Source organism: Teleopsis dalmanni, chromosome 2 (genome assembly GCF_002237135.1).
Source record: "Teleopsis dalmanni isolate 2A chromosome 2, ASM223713v2, whole genome shotgun sequence".
In the NCBI taxonomy this organism is placed as follows: Eukaryota; Metazoa; Arthropoda; class Insecta; order Diptera; family Diopsidae; genus Teleopsis; species Teleopsis dalmanni.
The window spans coordinates 8,511,805-8,530,388 of NC_051847.1; the positions used below are offsets into that span (position 1 = coordinate 8,511,805).

Below are 18,584 nucleotides of genomic sequence, written 5' to 3' on the forward strand. Positions count from 1 at the left end.
AAAATGTGTTTTGTAACAACCATTGAAAGCTACTATTTGCTCTCAGGTTACTGAGATTGCAACAAGTAGGAATTAAACAATTTGCATGTTAATATTATGGTATGCAAAAATCGTAGTATATGACAGTATCAATTTTATTCTCAGAGTTTGATATATTTTTGTATATACATACATTAGTTTTATTTATATATATTACATTATATATGTATTAATTTTATTGACATGACTTAGTTAGCGATATAACCAATTTACTATTTTAAGGGTAACTGAAAATTCACATATGGTTTTTTAAAATATTATATTACTCTCCGTGTTTCGCAAGCAAAAATATATTTGTTAACTTTATTATAATTCATATATATTTACTCATATTAAATCAAACAAAAAATTAAATAACAAATGTTTTTAATCATTTCTATAAAGTTTTTTAACACAAACCATACATTTTTTTTATTGTTTACACTATGTATAGTACGGATATAAATAGTCGTTGACAAGAACACCTGTTTGAAAATAAAAGTATTTCTATATTCAATTACATTAAAAATATGTGCAAAAAATAATTTTCTGATTCATAATTATGTAACATAATAATAATAAAATATGTTTTAGTACCTATAGTACATTTAATATGTTTTAGTTTTTAAATGTACATTTCATATGTTTATTGTGAATAAATAAATCATACATACATTCATACATACATATATTTAAAATAAGAAATTTAAATGTAGTTTATTTAATTCACTGACTATATTAAAAAAAAATTACATTACAATAACAATAAATATAAGTTTTTTAAGTCCGCCAATGTTTTTGGTATACTAAAGGTACGTTAGCTGTTTTTTATGTATCAAGTTAATTGTTATTTCAATTGTTATTATTTACCGGCAACCGCATGTCAGAGAATATGTGATAACGCCAATCCCACCCGCAGCACACTTGGCTAAACGATTGTGTTGTTGTGGTTGTTGTTGTTGTTATATCCGAAGCAGAACGATTGCTTGCTTTACGCGAGAATCAAGAAAAATTGATGCATAAATAGAAGCGTGAAATGAAGAGAAACTTACATTTCACGTAAAGCAGTGGAGGTATAAGTATTGTTTGCCGAAAGTTATAGTTTATTCAAAGTTGAAGTGATATAAAAATAAGATTTTAATAAATTGTAATTGAATATTAAATAAATACTGAAAAATTCTAAATTGATTTTATAAATATTTCAATAAAGTTGATAAATATTTTCTTGAAAATCAATACATTCTACACCCACTGAAAATAAGACTGCGTATTTGTTAGAAAATTATTTGCTTTGTTTCTATAAAAGTTGTTACAGTTTTTAAGAGGAAAAAAGTCATAGTTAAAATGGAAATAATTTCACCAAAAGTACAAAATAGTGAAAAATTTATTGAAACAGATTATGAATATCAAACTACAAAAGTGAAGCGTAATGCCGATGGGAAAATCCAAGTAAGTTCTAGAAACAATTGATTTTCATATGTACATTTGAATGCACAAACGATATCATGTAAAACCGCAGAACGTAGTTGACCAAAAATGGTGAAAATAAATACATACATATGTTGTTCGAAGTTTATATGTGCAATAATTTGCATACAAATATATATGTGTAACATTTATCTGTGCATAAAAAATTTCAAAATTTTCCATCAATTCTTGCGGCTTCTCAGCTGACAGTAAGTAGTCAGCGAAGTCAGCGAGGATATGCCGCATTTTTTTTTGTTTAGCGCATGCGCTAATAATTGTACAATAAGAAGTGTTAATGTATTCACTTTCGGCGAATAAACTATAAACATTTAACATGTTTTATAAACAATTAAATAAAATTCTGTAGAAAAATACAAAAACATTTAATACAGATTTCTAATTATGTACCAATAAAAAGAACTGAAGAAATATAATGTTTACAATCTCAAAAAGAAAAAAATATTAATTGTAAAAAAATTAAAAATTTTCCACTTCAAAAGCTATTGAAATATGTATTTATTTTCACATTAGATTTTCTCTCTATTATTTTCTGCTATTACATTGGCGGCAAACTTGCGCACTGTGCACTATTTATGCTACGATGATGTTTTTTCTTTTCGCTTTTGTTTTAAATCCGTTTTCGTTTGCATTGCATGGCTGTTAAGGCAATGGACTTGCACTTGACATCTTCTATGTTGTAATGGCGTGACAAGTTCAAGGTCGTAAATAGTACGATGTGTACGCTTGCATACATACATAATTAAGTGTGATTGTTTATGTTCTTTGTTTTCTTTCTTCTACATTTCAGAGCTCATTTTTTTACCAAAATAATGCATCTAGCAAGGAAATAAATGAATTAAAAAAACATATTCTAATAAATAAATAAAAAAATTACATATTATTTTTTCCATACAAGAATAAGATTAATTAATTAAAATATGTGATGAAATTAAGAGAACATGAATGAGATGGATCAGAGGATGCACATGTTGCTACTTCTTTCATCTCTTATTTGAAATATTTATGAGTTTGGGGACTGCTTCTTCGCTTGATACATTTTTTCCACTACATATATAATTTTGAAGCTCTACCGACTGAGAAATCCTTAGAAATTAGTTGTTCCAGGCATTGCAGTCAGATAGTACCGAATCGTCAGATTGTTATTATTATTTGTAAACGAAAATCATTGAAAATCCTTCCTTCTTCTTCATTCAAATACAGAGCTACTGGTTTATAAACTTTAAAGCTGCATACTTTCTTTATTTTACTGAGTACAGAGTAGAAACTGAATTATCTGACGATCCAGTCAAAACAATATATCCTTTTAGATTATGTTGTTATAAATCAGGGCTGTCCAGAGCAGATACAATCGCGGGCCAATACAACTCAAAGGGCTGCAGAAACAAATACATACGTCCATGGTTTTTTGTTGAAAAATAAAAATACGATTTAATGTCAATTTTAGCTTTATTAATTATACATTTGAATCTATTTTTTTGGGAAACTAAAAATAAAGTAATTTAATTTCACCAAAAAATATATCAAAGGAAAATTTGCGTATTTGTGGTAGATTAGAAACATGTCGCGGGTCGCATGTGGCCCGTGGGTTCTGGTTTGGACAGCCCTGTTATAAAAATTTTTAATGTTTGCCAAAACTATATATGAACTGAGAATTCTTAGCGGATTGGTGACAATTGGAAAAGCCACTTATGATATTAAGTATTATAATCCTGAACGATACTTCAAAATTGTGTTAGGCTTGATTTACACATTAATGGTCCAATGTTACATATTAAAGAAATTTATATCACGTTTCTAACATAATAATTTATTTGTGCGGTGCTGTTGTTGGTCTATCTCACAAAATGGTTGAGGATAAGTACTGGAAATGTAGAACTTTTAATATTAGTCTGAATTATGTATATTATATTAAATTTTATGAGCACGTTATGTAATCTATATTTAACAATTATAGTGTTTTGTGAACGGCATTGCTGGTATATTTTCTTCTCTTTGTATATTAAGAAGGATTTTAATATGTTGTTGATTAACTACTTTCCTAAATGATATAATGGATTTTAGGTCATAGACATTTAAGATTCTCGAAAAAATGTCCTTAATTAAACAGGAGAACTTAAAACTATTGGTAAACTTAACATATTCATCTTATGTTGAGCCTTTTCCGAGTTACTGCATTTGCACACTTTTACTCTATGATGGCTGGGGGGTCCACCCATCTGACTGACTAATTTGAGTATTCCTCATAATCTTCGTGATTATACAATGATTGATCTAAGATCTGCGTACCGCTCCGTGCGGTTAGTGATTACTTTGAGATTAGATAATACTAAGTAGGGCAGCCTGGCGATTTTCGAATATAGCTTCAGTGCTCTGTCCCTTATGTATTTTTTGACCGGATCTATTCTAAGGTCTCTTAGTATGTCATTCGTGCGGATGTACCATGGCACTTTGAAGAGCCTTCGGAGAGCCATCTGTAGTTCAAGAGTGCATGCTTAACCAATGCATTTAAAACTTGATGAAAAGGGACGATATTTTACTTTGTATTCCACAGAATCTGCATGCTTTAATGTCATTTTTAAAAGGTGATAGGTTATAGAAGAATGAAAAAGATACTTTTATTGATCGAGTAGAGACTAATACTAATAACTTTCAGGTTTATATTTGGAGAAATAATCAAACACTAAACCTAAATACATATTATGCATCTTATTATATTGGTGAAGTGTTATTCAATGTAAATTTACTGATCACACCTTTGCACTTTAAACACAAATATTTATTTAATATTATATAAGCATGATATAGTCAAAATTTGAATAATAAAAATAATTCGAAAGCAATTTGCATGCGCTTCTGCTGCTGAATTTTCAGACACCACGGGAATATAAATGGATTCTATGTTGATTTATTGATAAGGAAATGTATTGCATATTAAACGCTCCGAATTCTCTGTGTGTATTTAAAATCACATTTTATATATTGTCAAGTACACGTAATGCTTAAAAATTTTAACGCTTTTTGCGATAAACACTACAAATATTTTTTTTTTAAAATATATTAGTTTGAGACATGTTAATTACCAAAATTAACACACATTTTTGCACACCAATATACTCCTATTAATGTACCTAAAGCCAATAAAATAAGAATATTTATCTGCAAGTCACCATATTTAAGCAACTGCCGGTTCATATTGTGCCGCTTTTTTAAAGCCGGCCGGTATAGTATCGTCGGTACTCTCAACTCCTAACCCATATCTGGAATATATAATTTGCTATGTTCTGTATACTTGTATCTATGTACTTGTTCATGGATATTGTGTGTCACGATTCCAAAATACACACATTTACATGTATTATCAATTAATTTCTTTGTGTTTAAAGTTTTTGTCGCATTTATCGATAGTCAACAGTTTAGAGATAAGTTAATCAATTTTTTATTTGAACAGATTAAATACTAATTAGTTTAAGGCGGCAAATGTCGAACCATTTGATAAGGCATAATAAATTTCAAGAAACGTGTTTGAATCTGTTTTGCTGTATTCCACTTCGAGAGGGTTATTAAACTATGATTTCAGATAAAATCAGTTTTAATGATGCAGAGATTTTTTTAAAAAATTATTGAAACTGTTAGAGACATGAATCATATGATATGAATCAAATATAAAGGGTGATAGTTTTCTAAGAGAACTAAATATCACAAAGACTAAATATAAATGGAAATATATTAATTTTTCGTCAGACGAATGTAACCGTCATTGACCATACTCGTACTAGTACAAATGTGTAGTGATTCAATAGACAAGATGCTCGCTTTCTATTGAAAAGTACTTTTAATAGAATCATATCTATTAACTACGATATCATATAAATTATCATATGCTTATATCATAAGTTTCATATCATTAGTTACTAATTAGTTACTAGTTAGTTAGTTCAGATTCTGTTGTGATGTGAAAGAGTCTATGGAACATCTGATCACCAACTGTGATGCACTAGGCCACAGAAGAAACAAAATTTTAGGTACATACCAACTAGAGGGTGAAGACCTTCGAAAACTCCCTCCGAAGGAGCTGGTTCGATTTGTCGAAATACTGATTGTCTAAATACAAAGGGGTACACAATAATCAAGCTGGCCGCAGTGCATAGGGGCCTTACCCTAACACAATACCATTGACCATTGACTAGTTAATACAATATTGTATTTTACACACGATTTGCTCATTATAATAACAATATACATATATAATTTAATATAGTAATTATATACAAGAGCATTATTTAAAACTTCTCAGTGACGTAGTGCTGAAGGGGTTAAAAAGATTATTCAGATGGCTTCCATACATTTTAAAGTTATAATTAACTAATTATTATCATTACGTGACAATCTAAGTGAAATGTATAAAAATGTGAATCGTCTGATATTTTCTACGTATCGACTTTGGTCTAAAGCTATTTTTAGGACTAGTATGTATCTATCATTTTACAAAGGAAGTCACGATTTCGATAATGATACATTAAGCACATACTAACATTATTAATTAAAAATATTAAAAAATTGCAAGATAATAAAATGCCACAATATTTTTTAAACAAATTGTTTATAATTGATAAAAATTAAAAATTAATGCACTGAAATTTTTTCTCTAAGTAAATATACACATATATTAATGAATATTAATCCTATACTTTTATCGATTGTGCTAACTCGACGAATTTAACACATATTTTCATATATTAATTGTTAATTGCATATTTCTACTGTTCTACTGTTTACCAATTTTCTGAACTCTTATTCAATATATAGAATATTAATTATATATATAGAATATTAATTATAATTGTATTAATATTTTAGGTTCATCCCATAACAACCGCTTTGAAAATTCGCACCGAGAAACATGTGCCCAAAGTTGGTGTTATGCTCGTTGGCTGGGGTGGCAATAATGGTTCTACACTTACTGCTGCTTTAGAAGCTAACCGTCGTCAATTGCAGTGGCGTACACGTACTGGTTTAAATACAGCAAATTGGTTTGGTTCAATTACTCAATCGTCTACTGTATTGATTGGTTCCGATGAAAAAGAACAAGATGTGTATGTACCAATGAAGGATTTAGTGCCGATGGTTAATCCAAATGATATATTAGTTGATGGTTGGGATATAAGTGGATTAAACATTGGTGAAGCTATGCGTCGTGCTCAAGTGCTCGATATAGGTGTACAAGATCAAATTTATAAAGATTTATCAGCTTTAAAACCACGCCCATCGATTTACGATTCCGATTTTATAGCAGCAAATCAATCGGAACGTGCTGATAATGTTATTGAAGGCACGAAATTTGAACAATACGAACAGATACGTCGCGATATACAAGACTTCAAGAAAAAATCTGGTGTTGAGACAGTCATTGTTTTGTGGACAGCTAATACAGAGCGCTTTTGTAGTGTTATCGAGGGACTAAATACAACTATGAAAGATTTGGAGACATCCTTAAAGGCTAATAAATCAGAAATATCGCCGTCTACTATTTTTGCTATGGCAAGCATAGCCGAAGGAGTAAGTTGCATAATTTATTATTATTTAAAGTTTGCTAAGTACCGTTGTTTTTTAGTGTACATACATTAATGGCTCACCACAAAATACTTTTGTGCCTGGATTGATTGAATTGGCTGAACATAAGGGAGTTTTCATTGCTGGCGATGATTTCAAATCGGGCCAAACCAAAATTAAGTCAGTGCTCGTTGATTTTTTGGTTGGAGCAGGCATAAAGCCAGTATCAATTGCCAGTTATAATCATTTAGGTAATAACGATGGCAAAAATTTATCAGCACCGAAGCAATTTCGCTCTAAGGAGGTTAGTTGAATGCATATCAAACTACTAATACTACCACTACGTTAATTATTTCAGTATAAGCTTTATTTTATTAAACATATTAAACATTTGTTCAAACAAAATACCTTTTGTATTTAGATTTCAAAAAGTAATGTTGTGGATGACATGGTTGCTTCAAATAACATTCTATACAAGCCAAATGAACATCCTGATCATATTGTAGTTATAAAGTATGTGCCCTATGTGGGTGATAGCAAACGTGCTATGGATGAATACACTTCTGAAATCATGATGGGTGGTCACAATACACTTGTGATACATAACACTTGTGAAGACTCACTTTTAGCTACACCATTGATTTTGGATCTGGTTATTTTGGGCGAACTTTGCTCTCGCATACACATTAAAAACGCTAATTGTGCCAATGCTGAATGGGTGCCATTCAAGCCTGTACTATCACTGTTGAGTTACTTATGCAAGGCACCTTTAGTTCCTCGTGGCTCTCAAGTTGTCAATTCGTTGTTCCGTCAACGTGCGGCTATTGAGAATATTTTACGTGGATGCATTGGTCTTGCACCCCTCTCCCACATGACTTTGGAACAAAGAGTATGATTGATAGTTTTTTAATTACTGTTTTTAATTACTTTTTCTAGTAATATGTTGTTACTTCTTTTACAGTTCGACTTCTCTGGCATTGCTCATGAACCTGCAATAAAGAAGATGAAAACATTCGGCAAAAATTGTGCTTTGGAATCACAGGATAATGGTTATACTAACGGTCATACCAATGGTCATGTTAAGGAACATGTGAATGGCAATGATTGTGCCACCGATCGCTAATGATCTAATTTAAACTATATTCATTATCATTAATTTAACTAAATGAATTCTTTTAAGATATCATACATTATGTTCTTTAACGTATAAAATATCAGTATGATTAGATGAAACACACATGACAAGTACTTAGGTTTATTGATAGTATTTACTACGTTTTGTAGTTTGTATCTACAAAATAAAGAATTGGAATATTAGTGTCATACAAATTAGTCTTAAGTATTGTTAAAAGTCAAATTTTTTAAAAAAAGTTTTGTGTAAGAAACTAACCATTTAACAAAAATAAATGTATACTTGTATTTCAAAGTACCAGCTCTCTTAAATATAAGAAAATATATTAAAACCTTGAAAAACTAATACATTTGAGTGCTAGCTAAGTAAATGGAGTGCAAATCATATAATTTAATAGCAGTTTTCGTAAGACGATTATTCGTAAATGTTGTAGTAGCATATAGTTATCTGTTGATAGCGTCCCTCTTGCGAATGGTGAGCTTCGCTTAATAGTCAGTGTGGATAAATGACTACAGAACGTGTACCGGATTGCGCATGGAACCATCATTTGTTAATAAGTTTTTATTCTTGTAGAGTACATCTCAATCAAGTTTGCATAAATGATATGATAAACATCGTTAGTAGAGTCAATTAGTTTCAATATGTTGATTATAGATTTTGAAGCTTATTATATTGCAAAACCCCACTATAAATAATTATAACTGATCACATTAAATATAAAAAAATAAAATGCACTCTAAAATGAGCGACATACCTCATTACTTTTAAAAGAATAATTAAATTATTCGCATGTTAGGTTAGGTTGGAATGGCGGCCTTGTGCATCAAAACCTATTTGAACTCAAATAATAGAGTGTTATTATACCAAAACCGTCTATTAATATCAAATGATATCATACGCAGACCAGAAGGATCCCCAAAAGTGTCGCCATGGTCAACGTACAAACAGCACTGAAAGGTCCCCCATTCAAGCAAAAGGAAACTAACCTGATAAGTTTATAAACATGGGCAAATCACTAATTTTGCTGGATGATAGCTCTGTCAAGTCGGTACCAAGAGAAAGTCGGTGAAGATTTTAAATCTTATAATTATTTGTAACAATAAAAAAATTCTATAAGGGTTCAAACTGTAATGTAGAAGCAACAAAAAAAAATTTGATTCATTTATTGAATTATTTATTGTTGCTTTTTTATTACTATTCGAACCCTTCCAGTTTCTTTACGTCATAACACGCGTCACATTCGTCAAATTCAGCATTTTGTTATACGTTGCATTTCCTCATTCGAATTTTTCTCAGAAAAAGAAGATTCCTTATATGTGTAATAAATAAAAATGTTGTGTGAATGCCGAATTAAGTGCGATTTCGATTTTTTTATTAATTTTAGTTGTGTCAATAAGTTATAGCCTTTTACAAATCTATTTAAGCACTTATGTCTGTTTCAGACAATGATTGAATATTCCCTTATGTATTTATTATTAAATTTGAACAAACCATAGATCAACAAGCAAAGTTAATGGATTTTATGGTAAAAGTTTAACTTTTCTTATCTATGAACAAGCATGTGCACCAAAAACGACATCGTTCTTGACATCCAACTAAGAATCCCTTTTATTTATAGATATTACCTCGCAGTGCAAAATAAATCTCATAGTAATGTACAAGTCTAAGACTTGTGTAAATGTATTATAATTTACATTTTTAATAATTAATATAAGCATTATGTATAAATTTCCTACTGGGTATTAACTCATGCGAAAATGCTTGCATGTTATTTACGCGAAACAGGCTAAAAGTATGCTATTAATTTTTAGCTAAACTATAATTTACAACTCAAATAAACTTTTACGTGTATGTACTGCAGTGGCTGATTGTGGTGTCAATCCAATTAATTTCTTTATATTTACAAAAAAATTTATTTTAAACATAACCAAATTTGTTATTATTGTCTTTCACATATGGAATATACATTATTCCATTATTAAATTAATTATTACAATTCATTTAACTTCACTGAATATCCGTTAAACTGCACTTGGTGTTTGATGTGCATTTAATATTGTGATGAACTTGCGGTACACAGCCGTATTCATAAGTTTTTCTTGAAAATTTTCACTGAAAAAAACGATTTCCAAAGGAGGTTCCCATGTTGCCTCCTCAGTTTCGATATAACCACTCTTTCTTGTTACCATATAGTCGAATGCTAGCTGGGCGTGAAGCAGAAAAATTGCACCAGCTACGAGCGAGCAATAGCTTTGACTGAGAGTAGTTTGAAAGTATGGATGCTTGACCTCTTCGAGTTGTGTCAGATGTAATAAATGAAGATCTGATTCCATATGCGATAATGAGCATATTGCTGTTATGAAAAATAGTACAACTCCAATCGATGCAATTATGCCCTCTCCTAATGCACTAATCGTCTCTCCAAAATATGTACTGACGATTGCATATAAACTATAAATCGAAAATCCTATGTAGGTGATACAGTATAGCGAGTTATGCGGCAGTGGTTCCATTTGGTTTAAAGAACCAACAATGTGAAAGTAGGCTCCGCATATACTCGCAATAAGCTCGCAAAACTTAAATATCAACCAAATATTTTCTATCATTTTTAGGCTTTAAGATTAAAGATTTCTAAGTGAATATTCTAAACTTTAAAAAAATATTTTTTTTATATTAAAAATATGTTACTGAGTTGAACAATCAATATTAGTTTAGATAGGATTTATCAACTTGAGTCTACTTTTCCAAACATTTGAACGGTTTTAATGATTTTTAATTTATCTATACCATCTGAAGAAATTAAAATATGTGTTGATTTTAATTAATAAATTTAAGTTTTCTAACATTTTAGAATTGTTTTCGTTACAGCCTAAAAATATAAGTACCATTTAAATATGAACCGAAATGATATATGGTAGGAACTCAATCCTACACAACCATAGATTTTTAGATTCACAAAGACTACAGTCAGTTTAAACTGTCTCTGAGAAGAATTTTCAAGGTACCATGGTACATTAGGACGAATGACATCCTCAGGGACCTCAAGATTGATCCGATCAAAAAATATATAAAAGATAGAGCCCTTAAATTATTTACGAAAACTGACAGGCTTACTAACACCGCGTTATCAGAATGAGTCTCAGAGAGGGAGGTATGCAGATCTGAGGTCAATTACTGCTTAGTCTGATGAAGTGATAAACAATAATCCTGTCAAGGCATAGAGAGGGGTTATGAAAAAACCTCGCAGTTAATAGAGACTAAAACTGATCAAGTGCACTGAATCAAGTAACCTCAACATAATAATAATGAAAGTTAGATTAAACACAACCATAGATTAATAAATTCGAAGAGATAAAAAACGTTTCGGGCTGTTCTTAATAGAAATCAGGGAGAAGTCTATAAATATTCCTTTCATTTTATATGGTGGGTATGTAATACTACACATGTTTCCTTTGAATTAACAGTTTATTTTTAGATTAGATTAGGTTTTTAGATTCACAAAGACTATTGTCAATTTAAACTGTCTCTGAGAAGACTTTTCAAGGTGCCATGGTACATTAGGACGAATAACATCCTCAGAGACCTCAAGATTGATCCGATCAAAAAATACATAAAAGATAGAGCCCTGAAATTATTTACGCGTTATCGAATCTCAGAATGGTTACAGGGTCATCAGGGAGGTATGCAGATCTGAGGTCAATTACTGCTTAGTCTGATGAAGTGATAAACAATAATCCTGTCAAGACGTAGGAGTTATGAAAAAACCTCGCAGTTAATAGAGAGTAAAACTGCTCAAGTGCACTGAATCAACTAGCCTCAACATAATAATAATAAAAGTTAGATAAAACACAACCATAGATTAATAAGTTCGAAGAGATAAAAAACGTTTCGGGCTGTTCTTAATAGAAATCAGGGAGAAGTCTATAAATGTTCCTTTCATTTTATATGTTGCGTATGTATTACTACACATGTTTCCTTTGAATTAACAGTTTATTTTTAGATTAGATTAGATTTTTACATTCACAAAGACTACAGTCAATTTAAACTGTTCTTTATAAAAATCAGGGATAAGTTTATAAATATTCCAATGATTTTAGGTCGTGGACTTCCCTAATGATAGTACTTGTTCCCTTTTTTACTAAATAACGATACTATAAAATATCCTTTTTATATCTATATCTATCCAGCACACTTCAACTTATCTCTTCTTTCAAATACTCTCAGTTTCATAAAAAATAACCGATACGTTTTATAATAGTATTTAACTCATAGCAAGCATACTATGAATCTGTATGATCTAAATACCATGTATGTTATCTTTCAACAAATCATTGGTTTTTAAAAGAAAAAGATTTGATTTAAAGGGATTGAAGTGAATATAGCGATATTTATATAGCAATATTTATAATGCCGTGATTAGTCATATTATAGTCTTAATCAAAGGATCTTTTGTGATTCATTACATTTTTTTTTAATTTTTTATCTATCGGTACAAATGACTTGACTTAATCATTAATAGCCCACACAACATATTATATTGGAATCACACATTATCGAAACAATTTATTATAACCAAATTTATTTACCAAAAATTAGTCACCAGATGCTTGAGCGAAATATAAACAAATTTAGCGAACTCGTATGCTTTCGAAAATGCTTATCTAATCCACTGTACAATCAGTCCATTTTAATGATGGATGACATTGACGAAAGAAAATATTATCAAAAAGTATGAAAGTAAAAACTTGTGGAAGTATAACTAAATTTCTATGGTGCATAAACTAGGTTAATGAATTCTTTTTTTAATAATTTTTAATGCTTAATAATTAAATGCAATCAGAATAATGGATTCCAATCCATTATGATTTGAAATTAGAGAAGAATTTGTTTCCTTAATCAATTTAAAGACATTTATAGACATTCATCTGTGTTAACCACATATTTGAGACCAAATTGACAAGTCGAATCTGACATGATACTTACCGTGACCATATGGCGTTCACCTGTGTTTTGCTCTAATATGACTCTTATCAGTAAATTGAGGTTCTTTTACTTCTGATGCTGGAAAAATTTGAGCAGTTTTTCAGCAACTTTTCACAAGTTTCTTATTCGGACTACAAAGACTACAATTTTATTGATCCTATAAAAGCATTCGTCAAAACCTACACATATCATGCTATTAGTTACTACTAGGATACCGCAGTGGTCTGGAACCCATATAAGATGTAGACTTTTATATTTTGCAAAACTGCTTACACTTATCTTACATTCATTGATCGTATTTGAAGATTTTATTAACAGTTTCACTGTCACTGCAGATGCGTATGTATTTTCCGTGTCATTTTTTCTCGATAATCCCATAAACCAATAATAGTATAATATAAACTTTAGTCTAGAAGAGTGTGGTTATATATTCAGTGAATAAAGCATATTTGGTTTCATCGTAAGAGATATAAGTTGACTACATCAGCAGAATTTCTGGACTTAAGCCTTGATATTTTAGGAATAAGATATCATATCTTTGTTCAAATAGTAATTAGTACACACGATCGTTCACTGACATCGGAAAAGCAGGTACTGATCTGAAAGCTGTCGGCGTATCTGTCAGTTATCATTATTTAATTCAGCCTGTCATAAACAATTTATTTTGTGCTAAAGGCAGTCGAAGATAATACGATACAGATATTCCTAAGTACACATTGCTTTGTAGTCTGGCTAGAAAAAAAGCAGTGGAGTTAACCAGAGTTCAACGCCACAAAATCACGAAAGTGTATTGTAAGCTAGCTATAGATTTATCTAGTCAGTACATTATTGCTGGGTTCAGGTTTTGCCAAAAATCTTTTAGCATTTTTGGAAACATAAAAATCTTTATATGTTACTTTTGTTGAAATGTAGTCGATGCATCTATTATATGCTTTATATTTGCTCTATCAAAAACGCTAACTTATATGAAAAATACAAAATTCTTATTTCCATTTTTAATAATTAAGATTGTGTATATATAACCTAAATGTTAAATTAATAAATAGGCTATGTTTAACAGCCACAGAGATTAACTTCCATAGTGTAGAGGTACCTTACACCACAAAAGGCATTTTTAATCGAGATTTTTATATTACTGCTTGAGGTAGCAACATATTTTTATTTGAATAATCAATTATACACCTAAACATAACAAACACATTGCGTATATATGTATATTTGTTTGGAACGATATATTTTTCTTGTGTCATAAATCATGAACTGGCCTATCCCAATAACTGACAAGCCTTCTAATATAAAACTCGTGAAATTCTACAGTAAAAAATTTGATTTTAGTAAAGTTCTTATGAATTATAATATCACAGAACATAGCTGTGATGAACACTGGTGTTGCAGACGTGAGAACGGAACGGGGTTGTGTTTCACACGCTCACTCCTCAAAGGAGTGATGAAGAAGAAGTGGGATTTAAAAGTGATTGCGTGCTAACTGAACTTTCTGAAATTATTATATGGTTTTAAATAAAATTTAATTTTTGTCTTTTAGTCGCACTCAAATTTTACGAAGAATAAAATATTGTAGAACTAAATATCTAAGAACTTACAATTGGGAGTTAGTAATTAAGTCTACTAATATTTTTAAACCATAACACAAAAAAAGAGATCTCATACTCATTTAGAAACGATAATATAGGATAAGATAGTACGATACGGTTTATATACAAGCACAGTTCGTATATAAACACGTTTACTGCACTAAGAATACCTGATTTTGGACGAGGAAGTCAATCTGTAGCTTAACTGAAGCAAGTAATGCCTAAGAACGTTCTTTTATGCCTAAGAACGTTCTTTTATGCCTAAGAACGTATTTTACTTTAATTTTTTAAATATTTAAAGCAGAAATAATTTATCTTTTTGGCTGAATCATTTCCTCATAGACAATCCCATAGATTGCATATCCCAAAGAAACGATAGACATTTGGATCTTAGAGTTGGTATTTCCTTTTAAAGTTTATATATTCTCTAAAAAATCTGTAAGGATCTAAAGATTAATGTTAAGCTGAAATATTAAGGCGATTTGTAGGTGTATAGCACAATACACAGAGAAGTGTATACGGTAGAATAATATGTATTTAATGTATAGGAGTTCCAAAAGATATACATAAATGGTATGTGACATCAATTAATGTAAATTACTTTTACACTAGAAGTAATTATTATTACAATTATAATAATAAACATATAATATATTTATAGAAAGGTGAATAGAACAATTAATAGAATACAATAGGAAAATAGAAGATCATGTTGCCATATGTCAACAAGTCATCAACAATTTTGTTAAAAGCATCAATTGCTATAAGACGTCCCGAGCAATAAGTTCTAAGAGCAATTTGAATAATATTGCATTTCACGCCTAACGATGTGAACCAAGTAATATATTGTAATAAAATTTTGGTAAAAATCTTAAACGCAAAAATCTTTAATTGACATTTACTTTTGGAGCGGATAACCGTGTATATAGCATAGATAAATATCTTTGAAGCCTATGAAATATGGTGCTATTGACGATGATAATCTGGTCTAAGTAAATTATAAATTAGAAAGTGTTGTCGTTTATAAACCGATAATTTTTCATTTTCAATTTAAGCTGCAATTTAAGACCCCGGAAGGACCTAAAAACAGGCGCGGTAATGAATAGTTTTGAAAGAATAGTTTCATGGATGACCCTTTTAAAGCAATGGTACAATATCGGATCTTCTCAAAGCAGTTAACAATATAAACACTGCTGTCGTATGCTCCAACATTTCAGTCTTCTTTAACTTATAGCGTGCATAATTCGGTCGGTTTGAAAGGACTATTTAGTTCCTTAATATTTATTTTTTAATTTACTTAAGGAATATTAAAATATTAGCAAAAGGAATCACACAACTTATGAAGACACACAGACAAGTTAGTAAATATTTTCATAGGCATGAAAAACATTTTTAATTAATTATACCTCCTATTGACTGTCTTCCAAAGCACTTTCCGAGGAGCCGTAAAATTATTTTATGTTTTTTTTTTGTTGTGGTTGAAATTCACGTGTTTAGACAACTGACACTTCCTTATGAAAATAGGTATATTTCCCTTATTGTATTCTTGTTTATTTTTCTTTGTAGCACACACATATTAGTTCACTTCCTTTTTTAATTTTGTTAATAGCCTAAATTAAAGAATATTTTTTCCCGCCTATTTTAGTTGTGCGGGAATACTTGTATAGGTTTCACTTCATTCGCCATCGAACGAACGGTAAGGCCTCTTCAAACAATTGAGTCAGTTGGTTAAGTTACATTAGTAAGGACTTTAGTATTTTAGTATTTTGCAACCATTAGATTTATGTTACTTTAATGGAGTTTTAATTTTCATCATGAAAATATTATTCATTCATATTTTATAAAAATAATTGTGGTACATTTTCACGAGTATCTTCATAAATGCTAACGCTGAGTATGAAATATTTACCGAAGTGGTGTCGATGTAATCTAAGCTAGTGAACTATATTTCAGTGGGTTACGTCAACTGAGTCTAACTGTTGTGTAGTCACACCGCAAGAGATTCGCAGTTCGGTGTGAGAGTGTTTCATCTTTTTTCATCGACGAAACCGTAGTAGTGTTCTTTGATTTGTCGGCGCTTACGGTTGTCTTTCTATCGACGTAAAGATGTTGCGTTTAATAACTAAAAATATGAGAATAATTAATATAAAAACAATTAAATAATAAAATTTAATTTTTTTTTAAATTTCAATTAATTAATTAAAAAGAAGTCAACTGCAAACAAAATTCATACTGACAAAGTGTTTTTCAAATTTTAGGCAAGCTTTTTTTCTAATATAGACATCTAGATGCTACAATAGTAGCAACCCGTCTCATGGGCTGCTACTAGACGGATCTACTTACACGCTAAGAATAGAGCATATTCTCCTAATACATATAATAATATTACTATTATCATATAAGAGTTTTGAAAATATTTAAGATATTCATGTATTTGCAGTACGTAGTATAGTCCATAATTATTTTATCAATTAAAATTTGTGAATCTGGTTAAATATATTAAAATAAAATTAAAAAAAATATCGTGGTGCGTACATTTTTTTTAAATACAAAATAAATAAAATCAAAATGAAATAAATAAAATTAATAATTTATAAAAAATGTTCACAAAGTTACAAGAAATGTAATTAAAATATTTTATTTAGAATTAATCAAAAGTAATAAATGTTTTGTAAGTAATGTTTTGGTTCCTTATCAATTAGAACTAAAGAGAACTATTTGAATTGGTAATATACATATATTTTATTATAATATTAAGTTATCTTATTGAAAAAAGTGATGTCTAGAAAAACACAAAAAAAAACATCTCAATATACCAGAAATGCAAATAAAAAATGGGGTTGATGTACGAATATGACTATTTAATATTAACAGTTTTTTTATTAATTAAAAAAAAAGCATTCATTACTATATGGGGTTAACTACAGTAACAACATATATATATATATATTATTAATATTACAAACCGAAATATAATAAAAGTCTCAAGCTTCCTCAACAATATTCCTTCATGCTTCTTTCATGTGCTTGTATTATTCTAAAGTCCTTTTTAATGCAAACATTCTATCTCACTTTCAAATGTTCCCGATGGTATTCCCAAATCTCTACGCATAATATATTCCTATGTCATTTGTCATATGATTCAAAAGTATTCAATATACCATATTAAGACAATATTCTTCTATTTTTCTCTGATGTGCTCATATGATTCTCACGTCATCTTCAGTACAGTCAATGCATCTCATTTTAAACTGCCTTCTAGAACGTCATCATAAAGATTTGTATATTCATTTTTTCTTTATTGCCATATTAGATGTCAGCTAATGTAGTCCATGAGATTTCATTAAAGTGTTCACAGCTTGAATTTTAAACTTTAAGACCCTCTTTATAATGACGCCTATGTATTGTTATACTCTCACTAGCTTGTTATTAGTTTAATATGTCACAGATTAACCTTGTTGCAATTATTATTGGTGCCTTAGTTCTATTGCCTTAAGTGTCCAAATATTGCAGCTATTATTTCTATACTAGAGAACATTTCATACAATTCTTTTTGTCGCGGTCGTACTGCATCTTATGTGTCAGTGTCCTTCCAATCTGACTGAGCTGTCATCCTGTAATGTTAGGGATCTGGCCAAGTTTATAGAACTGTCAGGTTGGTTTTCCTTTATCTAATTTAAATCTATAGACGTACTAATGCTATTCCTGTGCTACCAAAATGAGCCAACATTTGAGCTCAAGTGGGCTCCACTCCAACCTACCTATCTACCATATAATATGTATCGAGATCAAACACTAGAAATTAATATATATTCTATCAT

General features: G+C 30.0%; 2 protein-coding genes across 2 annotated transcripts; one reads left to right on the plus strand and one right to left on the minus strand.

Annotated features, from left to right (window-relative positions):
• The first annotated feature begins 1,199 nt into the window (after nucleotides 1-1,199).
• LOC119680364 (inositol-3-phosphate synthase-like) lies at nucleotides 1,200-8,430 on the plus strand. The gene is made up of 5 exons (XM_038093142.1): nucleotides 1,200-1,467; nucleotides 6,364-7,062; nucleotides 7,118-7,360; nucleotides 7,478-7,945; nucleotides 8,018-8,430. The coding sequence occupies exons 1-5, from the start codon at nucleotides 1,363-1,365 to the stop codon at nucleotides 8,177-8,179; spliced, it is 1,677 nt and encodes a 558-aa protein (XP_037949070.1). The 5' UTR covers nucleotides 1,200-1,362; the 3' UTR covers nucleotides 8,180-8,430.
• A 1,692-nt stretch (nucleotides 8,431-10,122) lies between these two features.
• LOC119683934 lies at nucleotides 10,123-10,858 on the minus strand (the record flags this gene model as incomplete). The annotated part of the gene is given in 1 exon segment (XM_038097829.1): nucleotides 10,123-10,858. A coding segment is annotated over 1 exon segment (585 nt). The 3' UTR covers nucleotides 10,123-10,209.
• Between the last annotated feature and the right edge of the window lie 7,726 nt (nucleotides 10,859-18,584).